At 38.5% G+C, this 13,835-nt stretch overlaps 1 protein-coding gene and 1 long non-coding RNA gene across 3 annotated transcripts in view; one reads left to right on the top strand and one right to left on the bottom strand.

Moving 5' to 3' along the window:
- PTPRQ (protein tyrosine phosphatase receptor type Q) overlaps nt 1-13,835 on the top strand; it is a 182,502-nt gene that overhangs the window by 137,224 nt on the left and 31,443 nt on the right. For both annotated transcript variants that reach the window (XR_014782000.1, XM_084796167.1), the window contains exons 34-35: nt 4,467-4,566; nt 8,005-8,133. Coding sequence is in view for 1 of the 2 variants with exons in the window: in XM_084796167.1 (XP_084652293.1) it covers nt 4,467-4,566; nt 8,005-8,133 (229 nt within the window). In the remaining variant the exon portion in view is untranslated. The remainder of the gene's footprint in view (nt 1-4,466; nt 4,567-8,004; nt 8,134-13,835) is intronic.
- LOC311605542 overlaps nt 11,539-13,835 on the bottom strand; it is a 52,623-nt gene continuing 50,326 nt past the window's right edge. Inside the window, exon 3 of the long non-coding RNA XR_014782001.1 lies at nt 11,539-11,684. This is a non-coding gene — a long non-coding RNA (uncharacterized lncRNA). The remainder of the gene's footprint in view (nt 11,685-13,835) is intronic.

The raw sequence follows: 13,835 nt of genomic DNA, 5'->3' as shown, positions 1-13,835 counted from the left end.
ATATATTAGTGTTGTCAAGACAGCCTTTTTGGACTCTCTCTTAGACTAACTTTTCACAGTCTCCTTCCTGATATATATAGTGGTTTCATAATTGGGTTTTGCCCTGGACTGTTTAAAGGGCTATTAAAATAGTGACGAATTAGAGAAGAGGACATTAACAGAGGCCATAGAGTAGAAAAAAAAATTTACTCTTGGCAAAAGAGCACTGAAAAGAAGATAAACTAAAGAGACTCAAAAAGGAAATAATATTGATTGGTTCAGCAACGAGAAAGGACCCACAGATGGAATGAATCACTGAGCACCTGAGGGCAAGCAAAGAGACGTGTATTTGCAATAATACCTCTGTGTAGCCAGATGACGACAAAAGAAGCCTGGGTCATTTTCTGCCTCAGTGATGCCGTGTGTCAGGACAGACGGCATCGTTTACAGCATGCTCGTGGAACCCAGCACTGTTGACAAGCCTGGCGAAAAGTTATGCCTGAATGTAACCCTAGTCTTCAGTGGCGAGAGTACAGTGCCATCAAAGTTATCCAGTCAGGGCCTGATGAGTCTTCACTTAGAACATTAGCATACCATTGGCAACAAACACTGCACTGAATAGCTTGTCAGTAAAATTTTAATATTTGAGAGGTTTTTCCAAGTCTATACTTCATCAGATCATGCGGGTGGCTATTGGACCCTTCATGGATGTTAGCATGTAGATTGAAAGGAACAAGATAAAATTCAAAGTCATCTTAGACCAACTAACTAAAAGGGGTTAAAATTTAGCAAAAAGCTTACATTGAGAGATATCTTTATACCCTGTAGTGGCAAATAGGAAATGACATACACACACTTTTATGTGTGTGTGTGTGTGTGTGTGTGTGTGTGTGTATGTGTGTGTGTGTGTGTGTGTGTGTGTGTGTTTGGTTTTTGTTTTTTGTTTTTTGAGAGAGGGTTTCTTTATGTAAAACTGGCTGTCCTGGAACTCACTTTGTAGATCAGGTATCTGACTTCAAAAACAGACATCCCTTTCTGTACCTTTCTAAGGCACAGCATGATGAGATCCTAAGCCCCATGGCAAACACACTCTGTGGTTGTTTTCTTTTGTCATACACTTCTCATTTAATTACTGTGTGAAAAATGGCCCAATGTGATGTATTCAGGCTGAGAAAGAAAGAAAGAGGGAGAGGGATGGAGGTGTGAGTGTGAGTGTGTGTGTGTGTGTGTGTGTGTGTGTGTGTGTGTGTGTGTGTGTTTGTGTGTGTGTGTGTGTGTGTGAGAGAGAGAGAGAGAGAGAGAGAGAGAGAGAGAGAGAGAGAGAGAGAGAGAATGCATCGTTACATTGATTACATCTTAATAGAAAAGCAAAGGGAATGTTTATCTACTTAGTAAAACAGTATTAATATGGGGTGAACCTCACAAACTCTGCCGTCAGGCAGGAATATTTAATATGCTTTTATTATGTGTTGAATTTAGACAACCTCAAGATAGCCGTGAAAATGCCTAATGTGTTTAATTTCTAAAACCCCTTTACTCCAATGACAATACTAATACCTACTTTACAAATCAACTGGGAGATTAGTTCAGATTAAGGGATGGGCGTATGAATATGGAATGCCTGCTAGCAAAGACACCTGAAACGGTTACACAAATTCAAAACTGGGAAGTGGCTTTAGAAATGAAAACCCTATGTCCACTCTTAATTCTGTGGTATGCATTCCTACAGAAAATCCTAACCCATAAGCAAGAAACCTGATGCAGTGGGTCTTAACTCAGCAAAGGCGAGGGCAGCATCAGTTTTCACATCTACGCAGCCTGACTCTGGTCAGTGTTATGCCGCTAACCACTGGACAGCACTATTGGGAAAAAACAATCACCTCTTCCCGAAGCTACTTGCAATTTCACCATGGCTGGATGCCTCTGCTTGCTACATTGTGCCACTTTCTCTTCTTGATGTTTTAAATTATTTCTAGCTGTTCTCTTTCCTCACCATGTTGTCTTGGCTTTTAAGGTTAACATTTTTCATAAAGAAACATGTTTTGGGGGGGTGTTTTCTTTTATTGGATTTTGAACAAAGATTTGACAGTAGCTTTTTTAACTTTTTAACGATGAATAAATGACTTTTTTCTCACATTCTAATAAGCCTTGTTTCTTCCTTCATAGACTTAGCATCTGCTAATTAAATTGCTTTGTTTGCATAATATACTCCAGCACTGTAATTTCAAAATTTTGTCCTTTCAAAATTTTGTCAATCTGACTGGAGGAACATGTTCTTGTAGAGCATTTTAAGGTAAACTTATTTTTAAATAAAATGATCGGCCATAGGACAATACTCATTCTGAGCTTTACAAAAATGCCATGGTGTGTGCACATAATTTAGAATACTGAATCATGCTAATTGATGTGTGCATCACCTCAAATTCTGCTTTCTTCCTATAGAACTATATTTCTGAAATACTGACATTAGTATTGGCAAGACAGATCAAAGTGTGATAGCTCACTGTGCCAGCCTGACTACCCAAGTATGATCCACAAGTCACAGTCAAAGAAGAGTGCCAAATCCCAGAAGTTGCTCCACTACTTCCACTAGCTTGCCTTCACATACTCATGACATGAACACACACACACACACACACACACACGCATGCACATGCATGTGCACACAGACATCAAAATACCTTAAAATGATAAAGTAATAAAATGAACTTTCAGTTAATTCTCATGTTGTTTTTAATATCCCCAAAGACTCATAATTTAATAAGATAAAAGATAGTCTCCCCACATGTTAACTTAAGACCATATACAAATGAGGAGACCAGAGTGAGGGGACCAACATTGCAGTAGGAGATTAATATCTCTCATTCAACTCCAAGTTTTCATTTTAAAATGTCGGATCCCTGTTCTGAATTTAAGCAATTTAAGCAGAGGATAGTAGTTAGGAACAAATTAGTGCTTTTTATTATAATTTGCTAAATTACAGTGCTGGAGTATATTATGCAAACAAAGCAATTTAATTAGCAGATGCTAAGTCTATGGAGGAAATGGCTTAGGCATATTATGAAGAAAATCGCATAAAAGAATCCCACTTTGTATGACAGGATTGGAAGAAATGACCTCATTGATGCTCAGCAGTAAATCAGGAAATGTGCCGGACAACCATGGTACATTGTGTCCCCTCCTGAGGACACTTTTGTAATGCATGTGCTCAGAGGATTACATGCTGTTTATTAATATATTACATGTCATTTCCTTACTTGGGCCAGTGCTTTGAAATGGTAGTGTAGTCTGAAATTTCATTTTGTGGTCTATGAACACCAAGTACTAAGGCTGTGTCTCATCAGCACGTGAGCAACATGAGCAACAGGATCCCTTATTCATCCTGCTTCTTTTGGCATGAATATGTGATTAGAAGCAACATGTTAAAAATTCATAAGACAAAGCACTGGGATTTTAGGGAATAAGAAGGTGTAGCTAATATATTATGAGACACTTGGTCTTACAACATCCTTTAAATGGAGCTGGATATGCTAAAATCCACAGGATTCGTTCAGCTCCACCATACAGATCCACAGCCACGGGAACTTGGTAGCATTTTATAATCACCAACCTGGAGAAAAAAGATAAAGCCTTAACCTTTGTTCACTTTGTAGACATTGAAATTATTTTTATCATCGAAATGAAACAAATACACCATGCGAGTACAAAGACTTTTCCGTATGGGTTAGAGAGAGCAATGCATTTAATCTCTAACAAGTCATTGGGATACGTTGGAGTAATCCCCTGTGAGAAAGGAGAGAACCAGGGCCTGTAGAGGAGGAGAGTCAGTGGTTTAGAAACTGGCTGCTATATTATAGAAGAGAAGAATTAGGGACCAAACACCCACATCAGGCTGCTTACGATGCATTTAATTCCATTCCAGTGATGCTTGGAACACATTTTATTCCTTACTCTCTCACATTGAAATGATCATATCCCCCAAGAGACTGTGGTTTTATTTAGTAAAAATCAGATGTGTAATTTCATATACATTAAAGATAGCACCAATGAGAAGTAAACTATTAAAGAAGAGAGTAGGATTCATTGAAAAGAGAAAATACCACATTTTGCACATATTGATTTTAAAATTATAACCATAAGTCTAAATAAAAATATCTGGTACATAATTACATAGAAAAGTCTGGAGTTTATTAGTAAAAAATTAAGCCATTAGCATGTAAATGAAATTTTAAACCATGATGCTGAATGATTCTCACAGAGCTATAAAATTTATATAGAAAAGAAAAAAAAAAGGACTGAGCCCCTAAATTAAAAGGAAGAAGAGGAAGGGAAGGAGGAGGAGAGAGAGAAGAGGCAGCAAATTTAATCAGTCTTGCTGGTACTCTTAAGTAATATGCCACAAAGCAGCCACAAGGCCGTCTATGTGGTTTGTGACTCAAGACAGAATTCCAGGCTAGTGTTAATGATCATCTTTCCATCTTTCACAGGTGAAGGACTTTCAGAAAGAACTGTAGAGATCATCCTGTCAGTCACTTTGTGTATCCTTTCAATAATCCTCCTTGGAACAGCTATTTTTGCATTTGCAAGGTAAGATGTGTCCCAGAATGCTCTGTGGGCATTATATCCATCATAGACCTGTCAAGGAACAGTAGCCACTGCAGTTATACAAATGGATAACATGTTTTAGTTTTCTTATACTTATAAAGCACCCAACCTACCTGGAATATATATTATGATGCTTTGAGGTATATATGCATTATGAATTGAACTAATCTAGCCTTTAAAAAAGTAAGTTCTGCCATTTTGATAGAAAGCATGTGATAGAAATGCTGAAGGAAGCAGAAGTAAAAGAGCTAAAAGGGACCCAGATTGGAAAGAGCCACCAAGTAACCAGTGTCAATAGTCTAGGGAGAGAGGAAACGATGGGAACTAAAAGCCAAGGAAATATCCCAAAGCTGTTACAAGCTCATAAAACCTTCCAGTGGCCAAGAAGCCTGGTGGAGAGAAGGCAGCTGTTTGCAGAAGTTACGCATCCTTATTGGAGGGTGTGAAAATTAGAATTGGTTGTAGCTGTACCTCATATATGCAGAATGGTTTGGACAGACTGGGGCTTTGTGGAATTGTTGGTTAGTGAGTTGCGCAGAGGGGCGTTAAGAACTCCTCAGGTAGGCTGCTGGGCTCCCATATGGAATATTAACATTTTAGTGCCAGTCAGATATGTGGGTATATACTTTTAATCTGAGCACTTGGGAGGCAGAGGCAGGTGGATCTCTGTGGAGTTGGAGGCCACCCTGATCTACACAGTGAGGTCCAGGTCAGCTAGGGCTACAACATGACATCCTATCTTAAGGAAAAAAAAAAAAAAAAAAAACGAAACAAAACATTCAGGACTAGAACCCAGAAAAACAGTGACTCCCTGACCCTTTACCTGGTCGGGTCACTAGAGTGCTCCTAGGGACAAAGCTTAGCATTCTGATAGGAGACAAAGAAGAAATGCAATCAAGCCCCACCTAATTTTCATTTGTAATTTATATATTTATATTTATATATTATATTTATATATGCATATATACACATATATCTATGAGTGTATATATATATATGGCATATATATATGCCTTGCACCACCATCTTTTGCATTATATTCTTTTACTTCTGTTCTCTTCAGTATTATATCCCATGTTTTCTCTCAAAAATGGCAGAATTTACTTTCTTAAGGCTAGAGAGGGAGAATGACTGAGTAGATTTAAGATGTTTCAATCAGGTACATAAGTCCTAAAGTTCTTAGAATAAACGATCATTATATTAAAGGCATCTCTTTAGTGGTCTGGCTTTTTTGCACTCTTGTCCCCGTTCCTTGGGCAGCATGCTTGTACTTGTCTTCTCTTTCTTTCTTTTATTCTTTCTTTCTTTTATTCTTTCTTTTTATTCATTTATTTTATTTATTTATTCATTTATTTTTGCTATTTAATCCCTTTACAGCCTGATCCCAGCCCGCTCCCTCCTCTCTTCCCGTTTCTACCCTCATTCTTCCCTCCTCCCACTTCCCTCCCTCCTCCTTCTCAGTGAAGAGGAAGCCGCATGGGTAGCAAGGCACACTAAATGCATCCCCTCTCACTGGAGCCCAGCAAGGCAGCCCAGCTAGAGGAAAGGGATCCAGGCGCAGGCAACAGAGTCAGAGACAGCCCCTACTCTAATTAATAGGGGACCCACATATTGACCATGTTACACATCTGCTCCATGTGGGTAGTAGGTCTAGGTCCAGTCCATGCATGCTCTATAGTTGGTGGTTGTACTTGTTTTTCGGTGTCTTTCCTATTCTCAGTACCAGCGCTCTCATTTTCTCACTTATGAAACCTCAACAGAAATCTCTCTCCCAATCCCCTAAAATGCAGATTCATCAGATAAATTGCTAAGATAAAATTATTTTTAGTCATGAACATAACTAGTGTACTAGTTTTCAAAAGAACTCTATGGATTTAATTTTTAACTTAAAAAAGCAAACACTCCCCCCTTTGGTTCGATACCACGCGCCACCTCTTTCATCTTGAGTCTCTCTGATGAAAATCTCACCGTCTTAATGTACGGTTTAAAAGTCTCTTTTAGAAGACAGCTTCCCCGTGACGTGAACTGTTTTCCAATTCCACCAGAAGATAACAAGATGATGTCTTGTTATGTTAACAATTAGAAAGAACGTACATCTTAGTGAAGGTTTTGGTACAATCTCAAAATGACCTTGACATGAAGAGATACCCTCTGCCAACAACAACAACAACAACAACAACAACAACAACAACAAAAACAAACAAACAAACAAACAAACAAAAACGCTGAAAGAATATTGTATAAGATATGGAGTTGCCCATAAGAAGTGCTCATGTTCAGTATTCATATCATTGGTTTGCTATGAAACTGCGTTTGACCTCCTATTTCCTTGCGAGGTGAACCCTTGTGTGGACAGGGAGGGCTCTTATTCAATACAGCCTCCCAGTATCTTTTTTTTTCAGCCAAAGGAAATCTGTTCTCCAGTGACTATCAAGCCATATGAGTTTTGAAACTTCTGTTTCGGTTCATCTAAGTGTGCGCTCTCCCCGTCTGGCTCCATAGCACCCAATTCTAAATAGGCTTGTTGTCTGAACGCTAGTAATTGTAATCACTTAAAATACGTGGTCAAGGAGTCAAGTACTGCCTCCTGAGTTTAGCTTCGACATTTTTCTTTCCTCTTATGCATTTTGTACATACTACTACTCAATTATATAGTGTCTGTGAGGATGGGGGCCACATTTTATGCTTTTGAAATTACCCTAGGCATCAATATCTATCACACATACCACATGTGAAATATTTATGTTTGACACAGATCCAAAATAGTGCCTTGTAATATGCCGTTCTAAAAGGCTTTAAATTAAAAAGATCTTGGGCCAGGTGTGGTAGCTCACTCCTTCAGTCCCAGCATTCTGGAGGCAGAGACAAGAGGATTTCTCTGAGTTCTCTGAGTTCAAGGCCAGCCTGGATTTAAAAAGAGAGCTTCAGACCAGCCAGAACGATACAATAAAACAGTCTCAAAAAAGAGTGGCAGGGAGGGGTTGTGGTGGCAAGGTTTGGTTAGGTTATCGGGGTTGTATTACTCAATTTTGAACCAAAATCTAAGTTTTTGGATCATAAAATAGAGATAGTATTTTATACCTCATATTTCCATTAAAAACTAAATGAGACAATTTAAAAGGCAATTCACATATTTGAGATGTGTAAAATGCTCTACTATAAGAAACAACGACGCATTGATTTTTTTTTAAACAGTGATATTCAGAGTCCCCGCCCCCCCCCCCCCCCCAGTTATTTCCTCTTTATTTTCCATTTGTGACACAATGAGGGAGCAGCTAACAGGGGAAGGGGTATGTCACATCCAACCAGAACATCATTTGTCTAAATGGCTTTTCCTTAAAGAACAAAAAGAAAACCCTGAACCTAATCTGCCATGTTTTCTACAATCATCCCTGCTTGATTGCATTGCTCTGGTTTCAGAATCAGACAGAAGCAGAAGGAAGGTGGTACCTATTCTCCTCGGGACGCGGAGATTATTGACACTAAATTCAAGCTGGATCAGCTCATCACCGTGGCAGACTTGGAGCTGAAGGACGAGGGATTAACCCGGTGAGCACAACTCCTCTGGGCAAGCAGTGGTCCTGAGGGCCTGGAGCCATGACCCTGTTCTGACCTATGCTTGTTGGAAGTGTCTGTGGGGCTCCAGCTTACACAGGTCACAGAGATCTTCTTTCAAAGGGTAACCTCCGTCTTCCACACACTTCTCACTGCCTGTACAGAGACCACTTAATCTTCCTAATATTTTGAGTTCAGTATGAACAGGTTGGGACTGTGATACTCAAACAAGAGTTGGGTTGTTTTTTTTTTTCCTGAGATGAAGTATTTTTTTACGCATTAAACCTTAACTTTTTGTTACATAATTCCTCTTATAAGATACATTTTCCAACTTGGATTTTCTCCAGAAACGTCCATAAATATCATAGTAAGTTCACTTTAATTATACTTCTAAAGGCTTGATGTTGTTTATATTATTTTGAGAGCTTTGTTCACAGTTCCTTATTTCAGCATAAAGTTACATGAATGTCAAAACTGTATATGACATTTGCATCTATAAACATACTTAGGATTTTAAACCAAATGCAAAATAAAAGCATGTTGTCTTTAGCAAGGGAAGTATCAATGTGCTGAATGAGTGACATAACTTTAGTGAAGTACTTAGCTTTTAAAAAATAATTAAGTTTAAATCTCTTAAAAAGCATTTATACTGTTCACAGTATTAGCACATTTAAAAAACTTGTTTAAGGTGATTCCCCAAATTCGTAATAAATGCTGTCATAACACTTTTAAATTTCCATTTACCTGAGCTCCAAGCACAGGTGGTACTTTTACGTACATAATTATTACAAGGCACTGTCAAAGTCCTCTTGGCATTTTAAAAGCTGTAATTAATTTTTACAAGACAACATTGAAATCTTGATATCAAAAATAATTTGTGGTGACTGACCATCAAACTTGGTCTATATTTAATAGACCAGCTTTGTAAACATTCACTGTTCTCATGGCTAGAAGATATGCTGGCTAGGGAGGTTCTCCAAAACCCTAGGAAATAAAAATTACTCAGTGTCACTACACTGTAAGGATGTGTGGCTTGAGGATTAGCCTCTTAACTTTTAGATATTGACCGTTGTTTATATTCTAATATAATCTGTTTTCATCCACAAAGGATGATACTCAAGACTTATATGTAGAATTGTATATTATCTAGTATACAGTTGGATTGGTTTTTTTTTCTACACAAGCAAAACTATAAGTAAGAGTACAACGTATTCCCAATACAGCCTCCACAGTAAACAGTGTCAAAGGAACACTGGAGCGTCAACAGCCCCAGCTCATCTCCTGGTCCTCCCGGGGTCATGCTCTGCAACAGAAATGTTTTCTCTTCCCCTGTGGACCACCTGAACTCCAGCATTTACCCCCTCTCTTTATGTTTCTATTCCTGTGTCTCTTCCACGGGGCCAGGCCAGCCACACTCTTTCTGAATGCTTATGAGGGACTAACTTCAAATCTCCCAGTGACATCAATTTGAACTGCTTGAAAAATGGAGCGGAATTACAGGAAGCTCACGACAATTCTTTATGACCATTTTTATTTTGTCTTGAAGCATCTTTATTGAGCCCTCAAAAATCCTCAGTAAGCAGATCCTTAGAAGTTCAATACGATAAGTTGGGCAGGGGTCGGGGTTAACATGAGAGAAGGCATCCACCGAGGTCACTCTACTGACGGTGAACCTCAATGCACTGACCTAAATGAGGTGTGTTTTCAGAGAAGACCAGGGTCTATGTGTTAGCATTCAGCCCAGCCAGAAAACTGTATGGTTTGCTTTCTGAGTTTTTTTTTTCTGGTAATGACTGTCTTGGCAGCTATACAGAGGTTTTGGGTCACAGAAATGTGGGCCAGTTCTCTACCAACTCTTTATTAGTGGGTATTTATAATTCAAGGGTGACCTTATTTGGCTGTGGCTCTTTATTGATTTTCCTGCTTTGTGTTAATTTATCTATATATCATATTATTCATTAAAACCTGTAGGAATGAAAATAATGCTTAAAATGTATTTTATTTCTGCATCACAAAAATTATTATTACTATTGTTGTATTGGAATTGAACATATTAATTTCCATTCATTTTACTCTCCCACTTGTGTGTAAACTCTAAAGCATATATTATAAAATCTACCCCTGTGAACCAACTGAATTGCTGTAATTACCCTCTTCTTTGCCTTCTGTACTATTTTATCCATTCCTGGAGTTGGGCTTCACCCATTCTGAAACAATATAAAAAGGAGTTATATGTACCAATGGTGCATAATAAATATGACTTGCTGTATTTAGCACAGAAAATTATTAAAAATTTCCCTGTTAGTAAAGTCACTAATACATTAGACAAGGTTAGAAAAAATAATTACTGAAGTTTTTTAGTGCATTAGGCACATTTGCATGGGGCTGGTCATCAGTAGTCTTTGAGGTGCTGCACAATCTAAATTTATTCAAAGTCGGAAATGAAAATTTAATTCTGGAAACAAAAGTCAAAGTGATCAACCTTTCTCCCACAGTTGCTAGGTACCTTACACCATGCTTTACTATCTGCAGGAAAGAACTCAGTTTCCTAGAAATCTACCCAGTTCACATGGGCTTTCCACACACGTCATGGGTGCATCCTCCCAAAGCGACAGGATTTTCATGTTAAAGAGAACTTGCCGCTGTGCTTAAAGTTACATCTCTTCACCTATCCAGAAGAGAAAACATTAGAGACCATCTAGGCAATGATTTTTAATTTTAAAGAGATACGTGGTTGACAGAAAGAAAAAAAAAGCAAAGTCAAGGGGATTAGTATTGCATCATGCTGAAGACTTGAGAGTTTATATTATAAAAGTCCTTAACATTTATGCATTCTACTCTTTACTTATGCCTTAAAACCCATTATGGAAATGGTCATCATGTGATTATAGTCCACTCTGTGTCACAAGGACAATCCATTCTCTCACATTATGCTTTTTTCTTTCCCAAAAAAATTTTAAAAAGCGAAAAACAAACTAGTACTCATTGATTCCACGAGAACTTTAAGAGTTCTGTTAAGCAAATGTCTTTGTAACCTTCAAAACCAGCTTGTACAACTTACTGAGATCTTGTCTCTGAACAACAAAAGTGGTAGGACAGGAAAGGAAGAAAAGATAAGGCAAACAATTCTGGACAAATAGCTGAGTCATATAGGGTTTATCTACCTTTTGAAACCATAGACTCATCTTCATTACTGGAAAAAAATAATGTATTTTAATAAATAATATGCTTGTATAAATATGCTTGATAAACTATATATCAAAATGTACTTGGTATTGTTGCTATTACTTGTATTTTTTAAAATTAAAAACTATTCTACTCTGCTTTCATACGTGGAAATGAATACCGTGTTGGGAAAACTTGCAGAAGCTAGTAAACTATAGGAATGCAATGTTTATTCTGACTTTAGTAAGTACCTGCTGGCTGTGATGGTGCAGGCCTTTAATCCTAGGACTGGTGAGGCAAGGGGAGGCAGATCTCTGAACCCAAAACTAATCTGGTCCTCATGGTGCATTCCACGTGAGCCAGAGCTACATACTGAGACACTGTTTCAAAATAAAACAAACTGTAACTGAGAGAAGAAGCGCAGTGTAAAACAGTTTGCAGCATAAATCATCACGGTTGCTTGACGGACTCTGATCATTCATTTTACTTTGGTGCTAAAGTTAAGATCTCTTTGCAAACAGTGGCAATAACATCTCAGTCCCCAATACAATCAATAGCTTGCAAGTAGAATGAAGTGTAAGCTAACCAATGCCCGTGCTTCCATAGTAGTGGATAGAAAACAACGCAGTGTTGTGCACTAAGTGAATAATGAATCTTTACTTTCAGATACTCTTCATTTTTCTTTAGACGCAAGGAGATTTTTGTCATCCAGTAAGTTGGTGTGGTAATGCAGAGTTCTGCTGTGGTTACTCTAATTTTGCCAGGTGGTGTGCTATATATTTTAAAATACAGGATATTGAGCATCTTGTTGCTTAATATGCCCATTCTTTCCAATGCCAAAAAGAAAAGAAAATCTTTGCTTCTTGTGAGTGTGTTCTCTCTAAGACTGCATGCTGTTGCTATGGTAAAATTGTTATCAAAATGCACATTGCCTTACAATGTGTATGTTCTGAGAATGTGTTGTGTTAATATGTTGGGGTAGTTTTGATGGTAAATTGGGTTTTCATCTAGATTTCTTCAGGGCTTCTCACTGTATTCTCATATCTCTGTAACACAAGAGTTTTCTATAAGATGATGGAGAATCCTTCACACAAGCCCATTCCTTAAGTTCAGGTGTCAATCTGTAGGGACCAAGGCAATGGCTTTTCTGGACCTGTCTTCTCTGACTGTGCTTTATGAGACTTTAATTTCTGTCCTGACCTGTAGGTTACCAGTGATATGCACATCCTGGGACTCCCCTAATATTTGGTAATCCCATTTGTGTCTTGGCATAAATATAGCAGAATAAACTTACTAATAATATTAATAATAATAGTGGGGATGGACCACAGCTAATTTAGGTCTGCAGATAATAAATGTTTAGTGGTGAGAGCCTAGATGCAATCAGAAGGACGAAAAGGCATTTGATTAAAAAAAATCACAACCTATTAAAGAGGAGTTAGTTTCCATAAACCATAAGGCAAGGTGAGGCCAGAACTCCTACCATTCTACTTGACAATATATAATATATCCTGTGATTGTGTAGATGTAGGTAGGCCTTTCTACTCTAGGCACTTTTGATATTTTGGAATTATAACTAACCTTGTTTTATTTTAGTCTAGCCAGGAAGCAGGTTAACATACACATAGTTAGACATTTATGAAACATTTTCTTTTCTGAGGCTTCCCTAGTGGCATAATGTCATCAACATAATACGTTCTGAGCCTGAAGAATTCATGGATCACACATCACACGTAAAATATCCATTTCCAGGCAGCATTAAGAGCTGACCTTTGGGAGTTGCAGACTCATGGCGCACTGGTTGGTTAGTTTAACTCCAGTGAATGCTTACCATCATCCTAAAGTATAATGATTTTATTGTTGCATTCCCTTTATGCAATTAGTACCTCAGGGGTTCTCCCAGAATGGAGGAAGGCTGAATCCTGCTCTTGAAAAAGCTGAACTTCATATTTTGGGTCAACAGTTTCTATGCAACTTCTTCCCATCCATATATGGTGCTAGCAGATCTGGCCGCCTATATTTGGTGTCTGCGGTGCCTCCTAAGCTCTCATGCAGGGCTTCCATGGGTCACCTGCAACCCTCGTAGATAGTTCAGGCTGGAAGATTTCCTGGGCAGCGTGTGAGACCTTCTACCTCCTCCATTACATCTGCACTGAGGATACTTGCCCACCTCTTAACACAGCTGTTCACAGTTCTCCTTGCTACCCTCTGCTTCTGTCTAGTTGCTGTTGAGACAAATAATCTGTGCCCATAGTTAGTGAAATAAAACATCTGTCAAGAATTTGCTTTCCAACGTGCTAATGTGGAGAGAGGCTATGTAACAAGGAAAATGTGCTGCCTGCCACACGGGGAGTTTCAGCTCAGCTGGTTCGCAGCAGTTAGAAAGCTGCCTTCTTGTCTCATCTAAAAGCCGCTTTTCCTTGCCTAAGTGAGAGGAATAGCAACCTGCCATTGGTTGCTCCCCGTTTGAGGTTATTTCTCCTATAAACTGAAGCTTGAGGTTCAGTGTCAACAACCAATGCTTTGGATAC

This window comes from Acomys minous (genome assembly GCF_964271855.1).
Source record: "Acomys minous genome assembly, chromosome: 9".
In the NCBI taxonomy this organism is placed as follows: Eukaryota; Metazoa; Chordata; class Mammalia; order Rodentia; family Muridae; genus Acomys; species Acomys minous.
The sequence above is the reverse complement of the archived record's forward strand: the minus strand, read 5'-3'. Positions and strand labels throughout refer to the sequence as shown.